This window comes from Eurosta solidaginis, chromosome 5 (genome assembly GCF_040869045.1).
Source record: "Eurosta solidaginis isolate ZX-2024a chromosome 5, ASM4086904v1, whole genome shotgun sequence".
In the NCBI taxonomy this organism is placed as follows: Eukaryota; Metazoa; Arthropoda; class Insecta; order Diptera; family Tephritidae; genus Eurosta; species Eurosta solidaginis.
In genome coordinates this window covers 19,050,748-19,076,156 of record NC_090323.1, presented here as the reverse complement: position 1 = coordinate 19,076,156, position 25,409 = coordinate 19,050,748, and the positions used below count along the sequence as shown (strand labels likewise).

The following is a 25,409-nucleotide window of genomic DNA, read 5'->3' as shown; positions in this document are numbered from 1 at the left end:
TTTCGGTTTTTGTTTAATATCTTTTGAAGGAGTTAAAATTTTTATTTTCCGCCTTCGGATTATTAATACTGATGCCAATACGCATCGTTTAATACCTCTCTCGATATTTTTGGACACGTATTAGCAGTGTCATGCTGTCGTAAAGAATTACCACAAAAATTAAAAATTGTATTTCTAATAAAATCTAATTTCATGTGGTTGTTGTATTTTGCCAGATTTTTTGTACACAGCTATGCAGAAAGGTGTTGGACCCAACCAGAGTTATTTTTACGAATCGCGGCCAAAGGCCGCCAACGCAGAAAGATGTTCTGTGCAAAAAAAACTGTGGAACGGGCCTCATATTTCGTACTCTCTCGGGCCATTTTGTGGGTCTTTGTAAATATCTTTCAAAAGAAATAACATTTTTAATTTCCGCTCTCGAATCCTAAAAACGGAGATGGAAACCCGTCTTTTGATACCACCTTTGATAAGAGTTAGATGGTGCACGGGCTTATAAAACGTTACCAAAAAAAAGCAAAAAATTTAAAGCCGGTAGTTAAACCTTTTTTAATCAAACAATAATCAACAATTTTGTACACATTTCTAGAAAAAAACAACGTTTAAACGAATTACATTGAATAACTTTTTGACTTTAGTTGGACGAGGCTGGCCGCAGTTCGGATGCAGCCAAAATAGGTGAAATAAATATGCGAGTCCCATTGATACTTATCACTACTCCTGGGAATCCTATTTGAGTAAAATACAGTTTTTTCTGTTTGGGTTTTAATCTACTTCACACAAATATTCTCCTCAATAATATCTAAAACCAGTCCAACACCAAAATCATTTCCACATCATATTTGATAGCTGCCGTCAGCAAGGAATCGGAGTATGGCGCATAATTTTAAAATACGAACGCGTATGCGGAAATGGTCCTTAATTTTGTTTAGTACTGAGTAAAATGCTTCCTTTCAAATCTGAAAAATAACTTCATATGAAACACATTATTTGTTTGTCACTTAAACATTTTCTTACTTGGTGCTTGGTAGTTCCAAGGGATTGGAATGATCACGCGAATGTTTTCCGTATTCGCGAAATGTCAATCACCAACATTTTTGTCATTATAAAATAGATTTCATATAATATTAATAAAAAAATCACATTTGAAAATGCTTAAATTTCTGCCACAAATTGATCAGCTGTTTATTTATCTGTCAAATCATCACTTTCTGAAGTTGGCAACTCAATTCAATTTCAACTGAAATAAGTTGTAATTCGTAATACCAAACAGGAGTTGAGTTGTATTAAAGTTGAGTTGTTTTAATTACAACCCAACTAAGTTGAGTTGTAAACGGTAATAGGGGCACAAGTTTTATTGTAAGAGGAAATGGGGATACCTTTTTTTAACGGGCGGTGCCACGTGTTACGTAGAAAAACAATTTATCTGAAATGAAATGTACAATTGAAGCTCACGCTGAGTATATCGCTCATTTGCTGCAACGTCGTCATAACTCAAAAAACATGACTTTTGAGTTAATAACATATAAACATACCCAATATCGTGATTTATGTTGTATAAAAAAATCTTCGTGATCAGCTAAAAATTTTGCACGTGTTATAAAAATGAAAATATACCTTTATATGTGCAACATATGGCAGTTAAAATCTTTGAATGGGTCTCCTGGAAAATTGTGTTTTTTGAGTTATGACGACGTTGCAGCAAATGAGCTATATAATGTTCGGTTACACCCGAACTTAGACACCTTTACTTGTTAAATGTAGAATTTCTATACCAAATATTGGATACCTGCTTCGAATAATGCGGAGATATAGCGAATTTGAACATTTCCTTACAGGGGCTGACACCGCTTACTTTTTCAAAATTTTATGTAGCCAGTGACCAAGTGAGTCTACCCTGAACATTTTGTGAAAATCGGTTGAGTACTTTGGACGCCTATAAAACACACAAACACACACATACATTCATTTTATTATAAGATTCAATAATTTTGACTTAAGCGTTTTAATATAATATTTGTAAGACAAAGGTCGCATTTTGTACGTATGTAACTAAGGGTTGCATAAAACTATTTTTCCGCAATTTTAAATGGAAAGTAGATACTAAATTTGAGTTGCATTTCATGTATACACTTTTTCACTGGAAAGTTATTGGAAAGGTAGGAAAATTTTGCATTTATACACATTGAATAGACTTTTTCTGCGGCGACTAGTTTGCTTACGACTTGAACTGAGGTTTATCAAAGTGAATTCTCTTTTCTCTTTCAGTTTTGTTTGTGATTTCGTCGGGAAAAGGTGTGTGTGGTCGTGCCGATTTTGCATTTTGTGACTTTTTAAGTGAAGTAGTAGTACATAAGGATTTTTTAAGCTGTCTATATTTATATGTAGTATACATATACTTGTTTATTCCATTGTGTGTACACTTAGTGCTGTAACGTTTGCAGTGGAAAGTCATTACTTATCCCAGATAAAAATTGGGATATACAAAGATCTTATAGTGAATTATAATTAATTTTGTGGAAATTCAAAGAAAAAATCACAAAAGTAAGTTATTAGTAAAAACTAAAACAAAAAAAGAATAAAACAAAAATAACTAAGAAAAAAACTAACATAGAAAAAAATGGCATCCGAAGTAAGTCAGACTCCAGTCACTGAAAATAAGGCTGCTGAAGAGGCGGCGGCTGTAACCAAACCAGAAACAACCGCTACAGAATCAGCTACCAAGGAGAATAATGCTGAAAGCAATGGTGCCGATACAGCGAACACACAGGAGAAAGCCAGCGACGACACAAAGGCGTCGGCCGCTGATGATACAAAGAAAGATGGAGGAGACAACAATGCTACTATTACAGCAGCAGCTACTAACAGCAAAGCCGAACCAGCACCTAAGTTCAATGTGCATAAAACGAACTTTGAGAAGGATGTTATATATCTGTATCAATTTTCCCGCACTCCTTTGTTGCCATCGCTATCTCCATATTGTTTAAAAGTTGAAACCTGGCTACGTCTGGCAGGTCTTAAGTACGAGGTAAGACAAAACATATATAATTACATACACATATACTATATGCACATATGTTTATATGTATGTATATCACCCATAAGTATTCATACTACCGCATATACAAAAACAAGGTAAAAAATCAAACAAACTAAAAAAATGAAAATATAATCCACACATAAAACAGTTTAAGATACCAATTTAAAAAATTTGAAAACAAAATCACATACGATTTAGGTAGGGTAATACCGTATTTCGTATGCATACACATATCCCTACCATGGGCGTAGCCAAGGCGAGGGACAATTTCCAAGATGTTTGAAAAATAACTATATTATTATCTTATGTGATTATATCCTTTTCATTAAAAATGTTTAGTTACCATTTTTCTATATTTAATAACACACTCAGAAAAAAAAAATCTTACCAAAAATAAGGAAAACATTACTTAAAAACATTTTCTTTTAATTGAGGAAAATTTCAATGTAATGAGTTAGAATTTCTAGTTTTTGTATAAAACTTTTATTAATTTGAGGGAAAAATTGAATATTTCTCTCAATATTTACATATATGTACGAGTTAGCTCAGTGAATAGAAGCAGTCGATTGTAAAGTTGAGCACCTCGACTAGAAATCAACTGCGATGACAGATAGGTACACAATATTTATTTTTTTAAATTAATGACTCAGAATTTCTTATTTTTGTATACATTTTTCAATCATTTTAGGAAAATTTTTTCATACCAAAAAAAAAAAAAATTGATTGAATGTTTCTCACAATAGTAACATGTACTAGATAGCTCTGTGGCTAGAGCAATCGACTGTGAAATTGAAGACCTTGACTAAAAAACCACTGCCGTGACTGGTGCATATTTGATTTTATTTGTTTAATACAAATTTATATATTCTTAAGAAAACTCTTCGTGTAACCAAAGAAAAAATTAAATTTTTAAGAAAATTATTTCACTGTAATAGCTATTTTCATGATTTTTAAGAAATTGAAGTCTGTGTAAAATTCTTAAATGCTACTATAACAAAGAGGTTTGTTTAAAATTCGACTTTAGAACCACCTGGCAATATTTTTTTTGATAAATATATTTCCTTCTGCTAGCAGCTTGACGCACATTTTATGGAGAAATATCCTCTATCCTTTTTCAAGATATTTCCGTTCGACTTTCTCGATCAACTACTGCTGTTGTTTTAGCAGCTTTCTTGACCTTATGACGACGTTTCACCAATTTTCCTTGGTTTTTAAAGGGCACTTCTGTTTATTATTTTTTCAAAAACAATAAGAATAAAAAAAAAAAACAATTAGTTTTTCAAAATAGCAAAGAACAAATTACATGTAACACTAAACAAAGAAATTTAAGACTTTTACCTTACTACATTAACTGTGGGAAATTACGTCATTAATTTAAAAATTCAAGGCGCGATAACCTACGAAGAGATTTTAGGGAGAGCTTATGTTCAAATTCGCGTCGTGCCCTTTAATTTCTCATACATTTAATTTCTCCCAATTGGCAGGACGGGTCCTACATATCTTACGCCGAGTCTGAACGACATCTGCAAGGCAGATCATTTTTGACTGAAAAGCTTTTCATGACACGCAAGTGGGGAATGGCCAGAGCGATTCTTTTGCATGCGGTTCAAGCAGCTCACTTCTTCCGATGGCTTGCGGCCAAGTATCCTCTGGGCAGCCACTGAGCATCCTTTTAGTGGTGAGCTAATGTGAGAATGGGACAACCTGGCTAAGCCACTCTTAACATACTCAGTTTAAGGGCTAGCTTGGGGATTTTCATCGGCAGCGTCTGTCCACCATAAGGCCGGCGTCTGCCTTGGATCAAGCGGCTCGCTATATAAACGTACAAATAATATTTTCATCGCCGCTGAGCGGATTGTACGCTGGGCTTGGGACCCGCCGCGTCAAACCACGCATCAATGAAAAATCAAAACAAGCCTCGGATAATAATACAACGCTTAACTGATGACGATCATGGCAAACGTTTCAAGGAAAATGATTTGAGGGCATGTAGCTGGAATGTCCGTTCCCTAAATGGGATTGGTGCAGATGCCCGGCTGGTTGTTGGCCTCGTCAAAGCAAAATTCGACATCACCTCCATTCCAGAAATGCGATAGAGGAAGCAAGGAGGAGAACGATTAAAAATTCTGACATCGATATGAGTGTCGGCGGATTCGTAGTGGGAGGGAGACTTTGTTGACAAGTACTGACCTTCACGTCTATGGACGAACGCCTCGGCGCTATCCGAATAAAAGCAAAATTTGTTAATATATTCAGCTGCGTCCATGTACCGACAGAGGAGTAAGGAAGTGAAATATGCTTTCTATGAATGCTTAGAACGCACATACGAGCGCTGTCCCTGCCAAAATATAGAAGTCTAACTTGGCGACTTTAACAACAGAGTGGTGTTTTTGGCCCACGGTCTGAAAATTTAGTCTACAAAATGAAACCTTGCCTAATTGACTGAGGCTGATCGCTTTGTCGGTGCTCGAAGCATGGTCACATCCAGCACTAGGTTCATGCATAATAATATACATCAAGGTACATGGCTGCCCATTGATAGAAATACACGTAATTAGATCGACCACGCTGTGATAGACGGACGGCATGCCTCCAGTGTTGTTAGCACGGTTCGAGGACTTAACATCAACTCTATCGATCGCTATCTCGTCGCATTCAAATTACGCGCCTGCCTCTGTGCGGCTAAAGCCAAGGAACAAAAAACACAAGGAAAGCTACATAGACGTCGAAATGCTGCAATCGCAACAGACTGCGAGTGATTTTGCAACTAGCCGACCATGGAAAAACAATTGGTACGATGAACAATGCCGTGGGTTGAGAAAGGAAGGAGACGCTTTTATAGGAAGAAAAAAGCAGGGACAGAAAGGCGTGAGTGAATAGGGCGAAAAAAATATATATATACAAATTTGTGGGGCGAGCGTAGCCGTAGCACGCTACATCCACACCACAGCGGCCGCCGTTGTCACTAAAGCTTACATTTTTTGTGAACTTTCTCGTTACCTGTCTATATTGCGGTTTTCAAAAGTCGTTTCTTGCCTATTCCTTATTCTTATTCCAGGGTTCGCGTCGCGTAGGTTATGTTTACAATTGGGTTGCGGAAGCTATGAATTTCGCTTATCACCCTGCAAAAATCGTTAGATCATGTGGTCCACGCGTGTCATACTGTAGTACTCCATGGATTACTCTGATGTAATGCTGAGCTGGAGTATATGGTCCAGTCCTAGGACATCGCAATGTTAATTGTGTCACACTGGGTACTCTGATGTAATGCTGAGCTGGAGTATATGGTCCAGTCCTAGGACATCGCAGTGTTAATTGGACCATATTTTTTGTGTGAATTGTGGTTAATTTTGGAGCACTCGCTTTGTCCATAGCGAGTACTCCATACATGAATGTACTCGCGATTTTTGCATGGCAACCCCTTGAATCCCGTCGAGTTCCACGCCACTACATTTAGCGGCAGCAAATTTGTCCTCTTTTAATTTTGGTTTTGGCTACACCCATGTTTTAAAATATACTTATGGTGATACACATATCCACACACTATGTATGGATATATGTATATGCATACGTACGTAGATGCCTACTTTACTTTAATACCGCCACCGCATATACTCTATGTCTCATACCCCCACGGATTATTCGAAACTTGCTCGCCATATTCAATATTCTCACACAAATACACTGTTTCCGCTGGCTGGAAAAAAGGGCAGTTGCCTTGCCCTGTTCCTTGTTACATACACAAACATGTACTCCTCTCCTTGCGCTGAGCGGAACATTGTCTCTGTTGCTATGAGTTCCAGTTGCTCAGACTGGAAGCAGCACCACACTTCCAGTGTGGCTATACTAGCCGGCTATGTATGCAATTTATTACACACCCACATATTCTCATATACACAAAGGCACTCAGTGCTACTCATTATTTTGTTATGCCCCGCAACATAAGCTGCTGAACAGTGCAATGTTTTGAGTCTCTAAGCGCTCATTATTCTATAATGGTGGTGGGCAAGGCCCAGACACATGCATATGTATGTACATACGAGTACGTGAGTACGTGGTGCATAAAAACAGGAATTTTAGTTTTTAAATAAAGTTATTATGAGATGCGTATGTATGTGTGTGTTTTGTAGGCCAGTGCGCAGGAATTTCACATGGGATAGCGAGGGTTCCACAATCAAGAAAATTGACTGCTAGTGAATACAAATGGGAGAATTCAGAAGCAAAATCTGTAGATGTTTTAATTATTTGTAAGTTTATGGGCTCTTGTCAAAGATTTAAAAAAAAAACATTTTTTCACAAAAATGTTTTGAGCAAAGCTAAAAGATAATAATAAAAAAAAATTTTAACTCTATAAAATCGATTTTTAATCAACGAGTTATCCTTTTAGTATCGTAAAGTTTTGGATTTATCATCGATATGTTATCGGATTGTTATTAATAATTTTTTATTGGATTGTTAACAATTTCTTATCGGAGTGTTATCAAAAAGTTAACGTTTTGCTATCAAAAAGTTATCGATTACTTACCGATAAGTTATAAATATGTCATCAAAAGAATATCAATTAGTTTTCAGAAACTTGGAGATTTGTTATCGGAGTGTTACCTATTTGTTATCGGCGTGTTATCGAAAATCTATCGATTTCGTTATCAAAAATGTATGGACTTATAATCGATTTCTTAACGGAATGTTATCGATTTGGTAACGACGACTTTTCGATTTATTTTGAAACAGATACCTATAAAATTTCAACTTAAAATCCATGTCACATATGTAACCCTTCGATAACGAAACCGATAAGATAGCAATTAGAGGACGAGGCTTGTCATCAATTGATAACAAATCGGAAACTCGACGACAATAATTCGCTATCATTAATAAACCGATATTAAAACAAGAACTTGTCGGTGTCGGTTGTTACCGATAAGAAACCAACGAAGCTCTTCTCAAAAAGCCCGAAACTGTTTGTTTGTGGTAACGTTATCTCTTTAAATTTAACCTCTCAGCTTGCTCCGCCTACCACACCGAGGATCCTGGGCTCACGTTCCGCGCAAAGCAACATCAAAAATTTAGAGCCTGGTTTTTTCAATTAGAAGAAAGCTTTGCTAAACCGGGTCACCCCTCGGCAGTGTTTTGGCAAGCACTCCGAGTGTATTTTTGCCATGCATGTAAATCTTCTCAGTAATAACTCATCTGCCTTGCAGATGCCGTTTGGAGTCGGCCAATTTGTAGGAAGAATTAAATAATTAGCACGTTGCAAATTGGAAGGGAAGCTCGGCCTAAAATCTCTTCAGAGCATATCGTGGGAAATATTTTTTTATTTATGTAAATATGTACATATGTCATTTCTATGTTCAAGGCTTAGCAATTTTTTTTTTTTTTTGTATGAAAACTGAAAATGCTAGTCTGCAGCGCTTTATATTTGGAATTAACAAAAAAAAAAAAAAGCAAAAAAATAATAACAAAGCAAATAAATAGGTACAATGCATTTTTAAAGTCAGGTGCAAACAATTGTTTAAATTGAAATGCAAATATCTACTTATAACAAAGAACTTGTTATATGCTAATAGTACTTTTGTATTTACCTATGCTTGAACATTAGGGTGTTTTATTTTTAGGTTATCTATTTGTCTACGGTTCTTGTAAATCAAATTCTTCTAAAAATTATTCAAATGAACCGAATTCAAAAATGATGATATATTTTATGGGATTCAAACAAGTAAGGACGTGACATATATGAAAGGATCTGTTAAAATTTCAGACTTCTAGCGCGTAAAACGAGAAAAAAAATGACGAACACCCCCTTATCTGAAAAATCAGTTACATGGGATATATATTATATATATAACCGATATTGACGATTTTTCCAGAAAATAACGTATGCCATATACATATGTATGTATGTAAACATTTGGTGAAAATTCAAGGTTTAAGCTGTTAAAATCAGGGAGAAATTGCGAAAGTGCTCTCATCTGAACAATCGATTTGTATGGGATATATGTATATTATACACACATGTATATATGCACCGATCTTAATAATTGTATCAGCCTACAATGCTTGCCATACCTGTAAGCATCCGGTGAATATTCAGGCTTCTAACTGTGAAAATGAGGGAAAAATAGCGAAAATCCTCTTATCTGAAACATTGGTTGTATGGAAGATATATGCCATAGTGGCCCGAACCGGTCCGTTCCCACAAATGTCTAATCGGACACCAAAATATACCAACCCACAAAATTTCATCAACATATCTCAAACATTGAAGGCCAATTTTGCATTCAAGTAGACAAGCGGATTACCCAGCTTCATCGGTGGGTGTATCTCTTCGCCGTTAAGGATTAACCAATTTTCGATTTCGGACCAAACTTAATATACCATTTGATTTGAAAGATATGAAAATAGTAAAAGTGTAGGTGTGGTCTGCCTTCATTTCTTAGTTGAGTTTGATATATAATTCTTTATCCTCCAGCTTCAATTAAGGCCCTAACGGTAGTACGCTCAATCGCTTACGATTTTATAAATTTTTTTTTCGTTTTACTTGGATATAGTAACTAGGCTTATTGGGATGATGGATTCAGATTCATCGCATCAAAATGCATTGTCCTAAATATCGTGGTTCGGTCCTAACCTCAAAAATTGAAAAAAAAAAATCTATGTCGATTCAGCTTTTTTGTGGTTTGACTCAAAATTCAGAAATAACTATATGGATAATCCCGAAAAATCCCGGGATCGTCATTTTCAAAGCTCAAAATCGCGGAATTGCAAAAGATCTTCCGAATTCGATGCCTTAGTATGTATGTTTATGAAATGTTATAGCCTAAAAATAAAACATCCTAATGTACAATGTAATTAAGGATCAGTCGCACCAGGGGACATAAAACAGTTCAATATATGTACATATAGAAGTCAAGTAACTTTTAGGCATGCATCATAAATATCTACGTGCATAGAAATGCATGTACATGTATGTGCATGCATGCTTATATACGTGTAAATACATATTTGTATACATGCATACATATTTATAACTCGTTTTCCGCAAAAGTATTCAACTAAATTAGATCGATTATACGCAGAGCCGGTTCAACGAGGTTATGGCGCTTAGCAAAATAAATTTTTGGGCACATATTTATCTTAATGCCTGGTTTTTCAGTGCGAGTTTAAACTCTAGTTAAAGTTAAAGTTAACTAGAGTTTAACCTTGCCATTTTGATCGATAACATAAAATTTTTACGCTCATCTCAGCTTAAGCGGCCGAAATGGCAGGATTAAACTCTAGTCAACTTTAACACGAGTTTAAACTCGGACTGAAAACACCGGCCTAAGTGTATAAAATAAACTAATGCAACTTTAAACGGATTCACATAAACGCTTTAATCGCGTTGATTCTTTTTGAGAGCGCCTTAAGATAACAATGAAGAGAACAACTTGTTTGTGTAAATCCACATTTACAGCATTGCACCACACAGCCCGACACATCCCGCCATATCCCTGCAAAAACTGCGATTAGTCTAGGATGAATCCAGGATGAGTCGCAAAGGAGTATGCGACCAATGAGTTGAACTGTTTGTTCCCTTTTTTTGAGCATGTCCTATGAAGAGACTAATTATTCTCCAAGCCACCAAATCTATTTGATGCAAGCCGTTCGCCCGCTTTTCAAAATGGAATAAAAAATATTCTCCGAAAATTTTACCCTAACTCTGGCGTAGTCGTTAAGTCCTAGTAATTTAGGTTCGGTATAAGGCTAGGCATTTTTCTTGAATAATTCGATTCAATCCCCTGTCATCTTTTTTATTCTACTCATTACGTTGCCGTTTTTATAATATTTCTTAAAATGAGCTACATAGATTTCAAACTGACTTAATCCCAACTGTACCCGAAATGGACTAAAAGGGATCAATTATGCCCAAATGCAGACAAAAGATATCAATCGGAGCCCAATCTTTTTAGGGATTAATCGCACAATTTTTTACAGGGATGTTGTACCCAGAAACCAGCCTATAATTTTATAAAGGCTTTCGCAACGTTGAATCTGAATTCGGAGTCAGGGTCCCTATCGAGCTATACGATCACGTAGCGAAAATCAATTTCACTCAAACGATAAATAAGAAACAGCCAAAAGATTCGTAAAAATAATAGTTAATAAGTTATGGATCTAATGAGTACTGATAGCAACCGTTTCAAATATTTCTCTAATTCGATTAACCATTTCAGAGCTATTGCGATTTAAAAAATTTCTTTCGATCACGGATTGTTTCACATGATGGGGGCCAAGAATTTTCAAATTTTTTATGGTGTTCGCGATATGAACCTTCCCCCGAATTCCAACCTTCGTTAAATGGTGATAAGGAATAACCGCCTAAGTCCTATGTATAACAACAAAGATAATAAAATTAATAAGAGGGAGCATAGTAGAGTGGTAGGTGTATAACCAGTAGAACGGATCTGGGAGGAACTCACCATACGTTTTGCTCCTGCTTCGTTTTCACCATCTGGATTAAAAAAGTCATAAGCCTGGGCATTCGCGCAATTTTAGTATGTAAATTGCATGGCGCCAGCGCCAATGCCAGTGCCAGCTCAATGGTAGCTCATTGATGCAATGACTCCAAGCGAATTTTTGACGCTGCTCAGTAGTAAGTGCGTTTTAATTAAATTAAATTTTATCCCCTTTGGATGTACAGCATTTACATACTTTATTAGCGGCATAGTGATGTGTCTAATTGCTTATATTCGCCACAATAGTTTGACTGCTCTTCCGTCTGCCTTATATTTTTTCAGTCAAGACAAAGGATATAAATTGCTATTTGATCCATTAGTTAAATATGCGGAGCACCCCTGATCTATATTAAAATATCAATTACACATTTGTCCTTTTTATCTAAACTTTTAAACGGCAAAAAAAGTTTGACGTTACAACAACTGCAACAAGAAGATATGTTTTAGTATATAAATTGATTAACAACGTAGAATATGACTTCCAAGCAAAAATATGAAATGTGAAACTTTTATAGTGTAGCATATCGTACGAAAAACTTTAAAAAACAATTTTCTTTTTGTTTAACATTTTTAGTTTTTTTAGTGCCACAGTATCAAATACCTATAAATGAATTTTGGAGCCAAAAATGTTATATTAATGCAAAATGTAGAAAATAGAATCCTTCTGAGCTTACGCAAATACACTGAGAGAAAAAACCTGTTACAATCTACCAAATTACGGGCCAATTCAACCGACATTTCTGTCAATATTTATCTATGTTGTTATTGTTTTAGCTATAAAAACAATCCCAGAAAGTTTTGGGGAGTCTTATCGACGTTGATGGTACTTTGCTGGATATAGATCCGGTACGTGCTGGTAAGAAGCACTATTAAGGTACAAGCCCTGCCATCTCCAGAACGATTTAATATGACCACATTGAACCTTCTAGGCCATGCCTCCCCCACCCACTACTTCAATGAGGAACTTGGGGTCACCAGAGCATCGGTTGCTAAAAAAACAGAATGCGCCACGGGTAGGTGATGTTGACAATTGGGTTGGAGAAGCTATAAATTACGCTAGTAGCCCCTTGAAAGGCTTGCACTATACAACCCCTTGAATCATTTGGGTGTTTTAGTCGCCTCTACGACAGACATACCTGACGCGGGTATATTATAAGCCCCCAACACGCTGTTGAGTCAACGTTGCACGAATTGTTGGTTCTGAATTGAATGCTTCAACAGTGTAATCAACAAAAAAGAGTTCATCAAATGAAACCCACATCCCTGCTAGAAAAAAAGATATTAATTGAAAAAACGTTTCTGTAAAGATTTTGATGCTGCTTTTCCAGGTCTTGAACCCCGAGGCCGCCTAACTTTAACTAACATAGAATATGAATGAAAACTGTTTTAATCACAGATTTACGTAAACATTAGAATAACAGCGGCTGTCTGTGATATCAGCGGTCTTTTGTGGCACGATAGTTAAAGGAGCAATGAGAGGCGTGAGCGTAAGTTTCTCTTTAAAATTAGCTGATGCATTTGCATAATATTGAGAGTTGTTCGCTGTGGAAATGACTACTGAAATCAGTTATTTTAACAGAAAAATCAGTTAGATTGATAGAGAATCTGTAATTTTTGCAGAATATTGCTAACGTGAGACCAACTATGGAACGATCATCTGTATTTAATTAGCGAGACTTGCTCATATTGCTCTATACCATCGTTTTGTTATTGATATTAGAGAAATATTGCAAAGTTTACAAACGGCGATGGTTACTAGGACATGTTTCAGAATTTCACTTTTCATCAGCTAGCTTCTCGGGAGCTGAGTATTGAACTGGAATCTCCAACATCCATACCGGTGTAAAGGCAGATGCCTTTAACCACTCAGGTGAATAAAAGGAATAGGAACAAAGGCAATACTTAGAGACCAATTTCAAAGCGAGCAGCGAGGCATTCATATGGCTGTGGTTAAAGGCATCTGCATTTACACTGGTATGCATGTTGAAGATTCGAGTTCAGCTCCCGTGCAGCTAGAGCGATAAATTTTACTGGGTGTCTGTTAATTCAGAAACAACAAACATGATTTCTTGATTTTACTAGCTTTATTTATTTCGGTGTACTTAAGCTGCCTTTAAGTGGCTTGATTTTCTGGGCGATTTTCTTTCTTTGTTATTTTATCTACCGGAAATATAACTAGTCAAACAAAATATGTATGTATATGCCCGGGAACTTGAAAGCCCAATTTTTTAAACACTCGGAACCACAACATCATACAATGTATCAAGACAATAGAATATTCTACAAAAATGTGTTTGACAAAAGCTTAATTAAATTATTAAGCAATGTTTGATTAATAACGAAAATTCTATAGGGAAGAAATAAATTCCAAAGAAATGTATTGTAAGATAATTGTGTTAACGAATTAATAACAATTTTGAAATTGAACTGATTAAAATTGAATTGTAGTAAGTTAGTTTTCCGGTCATTGACAGCAAATAGGTACACACATACGTAAGTATGTATATAAACATATACTACACATATGTAGGACCTATGCACACATACGTATACATTAGGGCGAAATTGAATTTCAACGGCGCAAACTACACTGAAAAGTTGAATATCATTTTTGTTATACAGATTTTAAATTGTCAGTCTAGTCGAGTTTATAAAATCAGGATTTCGAACACAAAGGTAAGGCCCAAAATCCCATTTTTTCGTAGATTGAGGCATATATGAAATAAAGCTAAAAAATCAATAAATCAGTTTTGTCGTTCTTGAGTTAAGAGACAATCAGTAAAATTGTTAGCTTTATGGTCAAATCAACCGATTTTTTGTCAAGAAATGAAATTTGTTTAATTATTTCAACAGAAGACAAACTGTTGGTCTCAAGTTAATATTATTCTGTAAAAATGACAGATTCTCAATTAATTTCACAAATTTTGTTGTTAAAAAAAACTGATTTCATTTGTCAATTCAACAGCGAACAACTCAAAGTATTATGCAAAGGCATCAGATAATTTTAAAGAAAAACTTACACTCACAGCGTTCGGTACTTTGTTCTTATGACTATTGTCATATGACATCTGGGTGTGTGAGATAGCTCTTCGTCATCTTCTACATAAGTGTTGCTAGCTTTAATGTGTACACGTACTTTCAGCCTATTATTATATGTGGAGGCTTATAATTATTCAAGTATCTCGTCAGGCATTTTACTTCATATAACGAAAGAATTAAGAGTTACGCCATTAGATGGGAGAGTCTCTGCCTTACCAGAGCCACGCATTCGCATAGAATGTGAACCAGCGTTTCATCCTCCAGCTCACAAAAGCGACAGATTTGTAAATCTGATAGATTAAACTTACTTAGGTGATATCGCAGACTACAGTGGCCTATATCCAGTGAGAGTTCGTAGGTCCTCTCTGCTTATATTAATAAGTTAGTCTGATACTCTCGTTGCTGGTAGTATAACCAATTTCGCCTGATTTGCGCAGGGCATTTAATCCAGTGTTGTCTGAACTGCTTTGTTTGCCAGCTACTTATGGTTTCTCTAGTGTGTGCCTTTGTGAGTCCACACAAGTGCTCTGGACCCAAGAATGCTGCTAAAGCAACCCGCTTAGCTACGTAGTCTGGCTGTTTATTACCTTCATATCCCTGATGCTTCCTATCATAGCAAAACCTTGTTTAGATCATTTAGAACTCCAATGCATTCATCCACTATTTTAGAAGTAATTGTGTAAGACTGCAAGGTATATAAGACTGCCTGGCTGTATAACATAATGAGGATACTCCTTGAGTAAAAGCCTCTTAGTAGACATTCTCTACCGCAAGCTTCTATTGCATGGATTTCTGCATGAAAAATAGTGGGGTAGTTGCCCGTTGGTATCGACTTGTTGAAGTTCGGCCCATGGATGCCAGCTCCCGCTTTTTTATCATCAAATTTTGATCCAATCGTGAACCAGACATCTGAGTCAGCGTCGGTGCATATGGGTTCCTTGTTTCCACAATGGACACCTCAAAATTCGGTAAGATTCTGAACGTAGGAGCCATTGCATCACGTAATTGCAATACGGGATTTCCAATGAATTTTCTTGTAAATATTTTGTGGAAATTTAAAATTTGGCACCTCAAGAGTTTTTTATAGAAAGCCAAAAACCAATATCCAAATTTCGGTCGCATAATTTGCTCCAACCTAATGTATGCAAGTAAACAAAGAGAGTAACAGTGTCAATTTGCTCCCATCGGGTATTACATGAGTCAGGGGATCTTCAAAAATAATTTATCACAATAGATACATATATGTACGTAAGTATACACATGCATATGTACGTATGTACTTTGTCATGATTCATATCGTATTGTATAAATTTCCCTTTCTTGTATTGTTCGAAATTTTTGTATTGAATTTGAGCAAGCCGATGTCAACATCCGCTACTAGATTATTAGTTAAGCCAAACCAAATACAAATACATACATACATATGTTCATAACCTTGCAAAAAATGCGATTAGTCTAAGATGAATCCGGGATGAGTCGCAAAGGAATATGCGACTATAGCCAGTTCAGATCTCTTTATATGGTTTGGAGTGAGCCCTTTTGTTGGATCATGTCCTATGGAGAGCCCAATTGTACCTGTTAATGCCTGAACTGGTAGTTTCGGACTGGTCCTTTATACCCTTACGGGTACAGATCCTTTTTGTACTGTTCGACACTTCCTTCTTGTGCCGCTTCGGGTACTGTTCGACGCGCCCTCTTTGTACCCCTGCGGGTGTTTTCCGACAGATCCTTTTTCTACTCTCCGTTATTCCCTTACGGGTATTGTTCGTCGCGTCCTCTTTGTACGGGTACTGTCGGACATATCCTCTTTGTTCTTACGGATATCCTAGTATTTTAGGTCTTAAGTAATTCTATTCAATCACATTTAATATTTTTATTTTATTAATTTCGTTGCTGTTTTTTTTTTTTTCAATTGGCTACAAAAATTTCAAACTGACTGATGCCAAATATAGCCAAAAGGGACTAGAGGAGATCAATTATACCCCAATATGTACAAAATAGATCAATCGCAGACCGCTCTCCTTAGGGATTAATCGTACGATTTTTTGCAGGGAAGTTTGAACATAAAAATATTTGATTTAAGTAAAAGTACATACATATGTATATATGTGTGTGCAATCAAGATTCTGCTGATCGAAGCGCATAGAGATAAAGAAGTAATTCTTCAATAGCAACTTTTTATTTGGAATTGTTATGTATTTGTACTTGAAATTCCTATCGCTTTTAATGAGACTCAATTATGATACAATGACACGGACGGGATGTTTATTAAATTATTTTTTCTCAGTTTACAAAGTTTACATGAAAAATTGATGGCGTTGCGCTGATAAGAATGGACACACACAAAACTTAAACTAACCAAGTAAGGAAGGCTAAGTTCGGGTGTAACCGAACATTACATACTCAGCTGAGAGCTATGGAGACAAAATAAGGGAAAATCACCATGTAGGAAAATGAACCTAGGGTAACCCTGGAATGTGTTTGTATGACATGTGTATAAAATGGAAGGTATTGAAGAGTATTTTAAGAGGGAGTATAGTTCTATGGGTGGACTCCATTTAGGGATATCGCCGTAAAGGTGGACCAGGCCTGACTCTAGAATTTATTTGTACGATATGGGTATCAAACGAAAGGTGCTAATGAGTATTTTAAAAGGGCGTGGGCCTTAGTTCTATAGGTGGACGCCTTTTCGAGATATCGTTATAAAGGTGGACCAGGGTTCACTCTAGAATGCGTTTGTACAATATGGGTAACAAACGAAAGGTGTTAATGAGTATTTTAAAAGGGCGTGGGCCTTAGTTCTAAAGGTGGACGCCTTTTCGAGATATCGCCATAAAGGTGGACCAGGGGTGACTTTAGAATTTGTTTGTACGATATGGGTATCAAATGAAAGGTGTTAATGAGCATTTTAAAAGGGCGTGGGCCTTAGTTCTATAGGTGGATGCCTTTTCGAGATATCGCCATAAACGTGGACCAGGGGTGACTCTAGAATTTGTTTGTATCAAATGAAAGGTATTAATGAGTATTTTAAAAGGGAATGGGCCTTATTTCTATAGGTGGACGCCTTTTCGAGATATCGCCATAAAGGTGGACCATGGGTGCCTCAAAATGTTGTTTGTCCGATATGGGTATCAAGTGAAAGGTGTTAATGAGTTTTTTTTAAAAGGGAGTGGGCCTTAGTTCTATAAGTGGACACCTTTTCGAGATATCGCCATAAAGGTGGACCAGGGGTGACTCTAGAATTTGTTTGTACGATATGGGTATTAAATAAAAGGTGTTAATGAGTATTTTAAGAGGGAATGGGCCTTATTTCTATAGGTGGACGCCTTTTTTCAAATTAAAGTTATTAATGAGGGTTTTAAAAGGGAGTGGCCCTTAGTTGTATATGTGAAGGCGTTTTCGAGATAACGACCAAAATGTGCACCAGAGTGACCCAGCACATCATCTGTCGGATACCGCTAATTTATTTATATATGTAATACAACGAACAGTATTCCTGCCAAGATACCAAGGGCTTTTGATTTCGCCCTGCAGAACTTTTTCATTTTCTTGTACTTAATATGGTAGGTGTCACGCCCATTTTACAAAGTTTTTTCTAAAGTTATATTTTGCGTCAATAACTAAATCCAATTACCATGTTTCATCCCTTTTTTCGTATTTGGTATAGAATTAGGCATTTTTTTCATTTTTCGTAATTTTCGATATCGAAAAAGTGTGCGTGGTCATAGTCGGATTTCGACCGTTTTTTATACCAATACAAAGTGAGTGGTACATTTTTGTTCGGATTATGGCATTAAAAGTATCCTAGAGAAATTAAATGAAAAAGGGCGGAGCCACGCCCATTTTGAAATTTTCTTTTATTTTTGTATTTTGTTGCACCATATAATTACTGGAGTTGAATGTTGACATAATTTACTTATATACTGAAAAGATATTAAATTTTTTGTTAAAATTTGACGTAAATTTTTTTTTTTTAAGTGGTCGTGGTCGTTCTCCGATTTTGCTAATTTTTATTAAGCATACATATAGTAATAGGAGTAACGTTCTTGCCAAATTTCATCATGATATCTTCAAAGACTGCCAAATTACAACTTGCAAAACTTTTAAATTACCTTCTTTTAAAAGTGGGCGGTGCCACGCCCATTGTCCAAAATTTTACTAATTTTCTATTCTGCGTCATAAGTTCCACTCACCTACCAAGCTTCATCGCTTTATCCGTCTTCGGTAACGAATTATCGCACTTTTTCGGTTTTTCGAAATTTTCGATATCGAAAAAGTGGGCGTGGTTATAGTCCGATATCGTTCATTTTAAATAGTGATCTGAGATGAGTGCCCAGGAATCTAAATACCAAATTTCATCAAGATACCTCAAAATTTACTCAAGTTATCGTGTTAACGGACAGACGCACGGACATGGCTCAATCAAATTTTTCTTCAATACTGATGATTTTGATATATGGAAGTCTATATCTATCTCGATTCCTTTATATATGTACAACCAACCGTTATCCAATCAAAGTTAATATACTCTGTGAGCTATGCTCAACTGAGTATAAAAAGTATATCGTATATATGCATACATGCATTTGTCATACGCTTAATTGGTAGCCGGTATACTACTGCAATGGATCATATTTATAAAAATAACAATACATAAAAGCCAAGAAATGTAACGGTCATGATGAGTTTATTAAATAAATAGGGTAAATGCAGCAAAGAACGGATATTTACTGCCTCTATCTGTTTGCGTTGGCGCTATCTTCTGCTCATAGGACTCTGAAGCCAAAGATGATTTGATACAAAACATTTGTTTACGCTCTCATTTTTTTCGCTCTCCGAGGGATATATCTCAAATTTGTGTTGGCAACAATCACAGATAAATCCCCCGCGCCAGCTAAAGCGGGTGCCAGCACAAAAAATGTGCCAGCTAAAACGAAAAAGGGGTAAAAAATTTCGGTAAACTTTAGTTTGAACTGCAACTGTAGAAATGCGTTCAAAAATTATGGAAAAAAAGGTAAAAATACTTGTTTTAGTGTAAATATATTTAGGGCGAAGGCGAAGGGTAAATATTATTTCCCACTCAAAAGTTATCACTAAAACAGGTTTTGTAAATATGAAGTCCAGATGAAACCAGTCGATTTTGATCCAGGCATGCTTAACCAACGAACCGATATCATTTCGTTACGATAATTAACGTTAATAAACGAAACAAAGTCATTTCGTTTCGTTTATTAACGTTAAGAACGTCAAATTAACGAAATGATTTCGTTTCGTTTTCTGCCATATCAAAACGAAATCAAATCGTTTATGTTGATTATTAATTTCAAACTATGCTGGCAAAGCTGATTGATGGCGAAGTCATTAAAGGTGAAAGCATTAGCCAAACTGATTACAACTTTTCTCATGAATTTTGACAGTACGAACATTTCGCAAAGTATTTTTGACATTACCACCAACGAATTACACAAACAAATTACATGGAGTTTGTGTGTGTATGTCCGCTCGCTGTTGACACCTTACAGCTTCACCATGGCTATAGCATTGCCAGCACAATTCAAACATAAAGTATCACGTTTTTGTTAACGTTTTTAACGTTAACGAAAGCTTTTCGTTTCGGTTAAAAACGAGATACAATTTATCTTGATAATTTCTTTATCGATAATATTTCGAAGTGTTTCAACGGAAACTGTGGAAATTTTTTGATAAACGATTAGCTTAACGTTAAGGTGCACCCCTGTTTTGATCACAGAACCTGGAACGTCAGACATGTAAGGTAAACCCTATCTGCTAAATGATGTTAACTATTATATCCTAGGTCCGATCTACTCAAATTTCAAAAGAAGATTTGGTTTTCACTGTTAGTTAAATGCGTTACAATATTTGACTAATTAATTAAATTAAAATGTAAATTTTACTTAGATTTGTTTATATCTAACTCGAACTAGTCATATTATTGTAAAATAAGTTTAAAGAAATGAATATTTTTCGAAAATCATTGTATTAAATGATTGAAACTATAAAATAGCCGAAATGTATGTCAAAAATCCCCATATTCAGATCTATTTATTTTTGTTTGGAGTGGCATCGTTGACAAATGTTATAAAAAATGTGCATTTTAACAGCGCTCTCTCGAAACAAAGTGTCACAAATCAATTCATCTATGCAGCAAAGAATGGACATTTACTGCCTCTATCTGACGTACGAGAAGCTTAACGAACGATACGTGCGTAGGTGATATCTTCTGCTAATAGGACTCTGAAGCTTAAGCTGCAGTTACCCACGAACGTACGTACAAAAAAACGTGTCAGCTGACACGACCTATCTTATGAATGTGCAGTGTAAACGAAAACTCACCGACGTTCAACGCACGTACATACGTAGCCCGGAACGTATAAATCAAAACAATTTAAATTTTTTCCGTAAGAACGTGTCAGATGATCGCTCTCTCACTAGACAGAGTTGCCTAGTAAACTTCTGCGCACAAAGTTTTGACCGTTTGCAGTTTTTATGCAAAAACACCTAATTAAAGTTTGAAATATTGTGGAAATAATTCGAAATAATTATGTAAAAGTGCAGATTATAAATATATAAACTATTTATACTTATTTAATATTAATTCCAGTATTTTACAACATCAAAAATTAAAATAGAAAAAGTTGATGTTACCATAAGCATGCATTCAAACAGGATAATCAGCCCAATCACGCAATTGCTATTATGCAATTTGACCGTTTTCCGAACGTCTCCGAAAGTAAATAAGTAATTTCGAAATTCGTACAGTGGCATCGTTGAATTCACTCGGAACGTAAACTTTTGACGTTTATTTGAAATTTTCTAAGACAAGTTCTTGCCAACGGAGAATGAAACGAAACGAAACGCGAAAAATATTTAAAACAAACAGCTCAATCACACAATCCCCCGTAGCAATGTTACGAATCCTGAAAAAACAGTCTACGATGGATTGCGTTATTGGGCTGAATGACAACATTTCCTCGTTGTCACTACGGGCATAAATTGTGTGTACGTAGGGCATACGTATACGTACGTTACACATGTCGGCGCATAACTGCAGCTTTACGTATTCTTGTATCGTCTAGCTTTACGTTGTTCGTCAACTGCACGAAAGCAACTGTCTTTGTTCTCGTCCTTTGTTTCTGACACCGTTTTCGCTGTTATCGTTTTGCCTGTCGTATATCTAATCGTGCTACAAACAGACGAACGGTCATCGTATTGGACACGACAGCGTCAAGGGTAATGTGGCCGTTAACTTAAATGTGTTCGCTCAAAGTGTCTGCTGTTGTTGTTTTTGTAGCGATAAAAACACTCTCGAAGGTTTTGGGAAGTGTTATCGATGTTGATTTTCCGTTGCCGGAGGTTGACAATTGGATTGGAGAAGCTATTAATTACGCTGGCAACCCTTTGAAATGGTTGCGCATTACAACCGCTTCAATCATTTGGGGTCACTCTCATTGCTGCACTTAGTCTCTTACTGCCATCCAACAAGGAGCGTCAGTCGCTGGATTACTTGCGTGATTTAAATTAGGCATTAGAAAAATTCGCTAACTTGACCAGAAAAATTACTAACACTACAGACTGTACATAGAGGAACTTTACAAGAAAGGACCCTCGCTCCGCTAAGGAAAAAAACAGCGAACGTGGTGATCTACACTTATGGAAGCTGAAAAAATCTAAAGAAGTTCAAAACTCTCTGCTTGGGCGGTACCATAGTGCGTCTACCACCGATTGACGTAGTTCCGTTTGGATAAATGAATTAAGTAAGTGCGTACGCTAGAACTATAGCACGTATTCCCCAGTTTACTTACAATTCTTGCCTAGTATTGCACGACACGCAATGCTTTCGGCGGGAATAGGCTACTACACAACATCTGTACACATTTCAGTACGTCGTGGCATATTTTTATCGGCTCTGAGACTATGGCTGCCTGATAAGGATAGGAGACAGGTACATTGATAATTTCTCAGTCAGCCACGTTGACAAAAATTAGTACATGAGCCCAGAAATAATGTAGACAGACTAATGGGCCAGAGGAGGTAGGAGTACACTCATTCTTCTGGAAAACACATACATTCTTGGTTAAAATTCTGTTTAATAAGTTCAGTATCTGAATTATGGTCGACTTTCTTTAAGTTTCTTTTAATTTTTTAAAGTAACAAAAACACAAAGCCCTAGATCTTAGTGATTTACTAATAATGAAATTTTTCAATGCCGGATATTGCACTGCCCATGATTTTGCGCCATACATCAGACAGATGTGATAAAAGATTAATAGAGCTGGATTCTTGTTCGTCCTGAGAGGACTTTACTTTTCAATTGCCTACTCAGTCCAACGTACAGCTTGAAGGCAAGAGCTCAAACTTCCTAAATGTCTAATTTGATTTAAATTTTAAAGTTTTGCAACGGTTTTTTTATTTGGAACTAACAATTTTGGGACGTACTGCTCTATACCTATCCGGTCATAGGTGCAACTACCCTACATACATATATGCATATGTACATGTGATGAATTTTTGAAAATATGTATCCATATGTTGTTGTTTATGCATGCATTTATTGATGGGCTGCTTGTCCCTTGTGCGCAATGCGTTATCTTTTGAAACAAGGCGGGACAAAGAAAAGGGAACATAATTAACTGACAGCAGTGACGGCCACTTTACTGGCACTGACGTCTTTCGAACACCACCCCAACACTGTTACAATCACCAACACTTCTCATAGCTTTTGAACTCAAAACAGCATTTTTTACTTTCCATATCCAATAGTCATTTATCGCCATAGTTCTTACTGTATGCCGTTGCATTAAATATTTATATATATATATGTACATCCAGTAGTTGAACACTAAAGTACTTAGAAGCAAGTAAGGAAGTCTCAGTTCTGGTGAAACCGAACATTATGTAGCCAGTGTATGCTCTTGTCATTTATATTATTTCTAATTACTGTTTTTATGTACCGGTCCCTTTTTCGCTCTTATTTGGAATCCAAATCTATTAATAAAGTTTTGGTTGAAAAGATTGAGATTCGGGCTATTAGCGAGCTTTGGGCAATTTTGGTCGTAGTGGTTTTGTTTAGCTATATTTTATTAAAATAATTTGTTAAAAATAAACGTTTGTGAGCACACAAAGAAATCTATTTGTACTATGGCACTATTGTCAATATTTGCACTGCATTACCGGCAGTTCCTACCACACGCCAGATGGCGCGCAAGCTGTATTTTAATTGATTCATAGAACAGCTGATTTCTGTTGATATTTGATAAGATACTTTTATATTTGGTCGCGCAAGATGCGCACGGGTCCCGCTCGTATGAATATATTTAGGATACGGAAAGCAGTTATTGTCATGAAAACAATGTTCTTGTCAAATATCGTAAAATTTGGTCGTTTTTTGTTCGACTTGGTTATTACATGTTTTTTTTTTTAATTTTCGTATTTTGGCACTTATGTACTTATCCATATTATTGTTAAAAATTAAAATAAATAAAGACAAGGCGCGATATACCTCCGAAGAGGTTTTATGCCGAGCATCTCTTCCGATTTGCGTCGTGCTTCTTTTCATTTTTCCCACAAATTGGCGGGTTGGGGCCTACATGTTGATGAGCTTTCACTGAGAGGCTTGTAGTTACATATGTGTCATAAATATTTAGCTGATTTTGTGATAGTTAAAACTTTATGAAACTTTTTTCAAAAGAGTGGACATCCTCTAAGTTTTCTTCTCCTTCAAAGTTTCACTAAATTTATATTTTGCATTATGAAACTAATCCTCCTGCTAAGTTTCAACACTTTGCCAGTATTTTAAATCGAAAAAGTAGGCCTGGTTATTATCTGGTTTAGGCCTTTTTAAATACAAATATATTTTGAGTTCAGATAAGCTAAATTTGGTTAAGATGTCTCAATTCGTGCTATCGTGTTACTGGTCGAATGTAAAGGAAAACGTACGGCTTCGTATATAAAGCGGTCATGACTTTCAGCCGATTTCGCCAGTTTTTACAAGAAACAATTTTTGTCATAAAAACAATCCTTGCACCAAATTTCGTTTTTCGTTTGAATTATGCAATAATAGTATTAAAGAGATTACCTTTTCCCACCAATTTTAAAAATTTTTTAAATTTCACTATTGATGTGAAATGTCCGTATAATTTAGTTATACATATACCGAAAAAGTGTAAAATTTTTTTTGTTACCGTTCGACTTTGAATTTGTTTTGTTAATTAATAGTGGACGTCAACCGATTTTGTTAATTTTCACATGGCGTGCATATAATAGCAACGACAACATCCATGCCATTATATCTTCACCGGCTTAAAAAATTTTAAATTTTCTTTTAATGTGGGTTACGCCACGCTTATTTCCAAAATTTTACCAAATTTCTGTTTTTCGTCATATAGTCAATCCACGTTTAAATTGCATCACTTTATCCGTGTTTGTTAAAGATCTATCGAGTTTTTTCCACTTTTTGAAACCTGTTTTTCTTAAGGGGGCGTTGGACGCCGATGTTGTTAATTTCGATAAAGTGTATGTGCATATAGTGGCAAGGACAACTTCCGTGTCAAAATTGAACACGATATCTTCAACGGAATGAAAAACATTCAAATTTCTTCATTCAAATGTGGACAGTGACACGTCCATTTTGCAAAATTTTACCAAATTTCTGTTCGTCATATACTCGCAGTTCGTCTTTGATATGGAATTATCAAATTTTTCCATTTTGTGAAATTGTCGATATCGAACAAGTGGGCGTGGTTATCGTTCGATTTCGCCAATTTTCAATATCGATCTATTCTGGGTCCAGATAAGCCAGCATATCAAATTTCGTAAAT

At 36.0% G+C, this 25,409-nt stretch overlaps 1 protein-coding gene and 1 long non-coding RNA gene across 3 annotated transcripts in view; one reads left to right on the top strand and one right to left on the bottom strand.

Annotated features, from left to right (window-relative positions):
* Positions 1–521: 521 nt before the first annotated feature.
* Positions 522–1,336, bottom strand: LOC137233626 (uncharacterized). The gene is made up of 2 exons (XR_010947518.1): positions 1,015–1,336; positions 522–956 (listed from the first exon to the last, which is right to left on the bottom strand). It is a non-coding gene; the product is annotated as an uncharacterized lncRNA (long non-coding RNA).
* An 868-nt stretch (positions 1,337–2,204) lies between these two features.
* The window catches only part of fax (failed axon connections), a 220,942-nt gene continuing 197,737 nt past the window's right edge, over positions 2,205–25,409 (top strand). The window contains exon 1 of one of the 2 annotated variants that reach the window (XM_067788871.1): positions 2,205–3,025. In XM_067788871.1, the coding sequence (XP_067644972.1) occupies positions 2,618–3,025 (408 nt within the window). In that variant the 5' untranslated portion in view covers positions 2,205–2,617. The remainder of the gene's footprint in view (positions 3,026–25,409) is intronic. The other variant, XM_067788872.1, reaches the window with a different exon arrangement.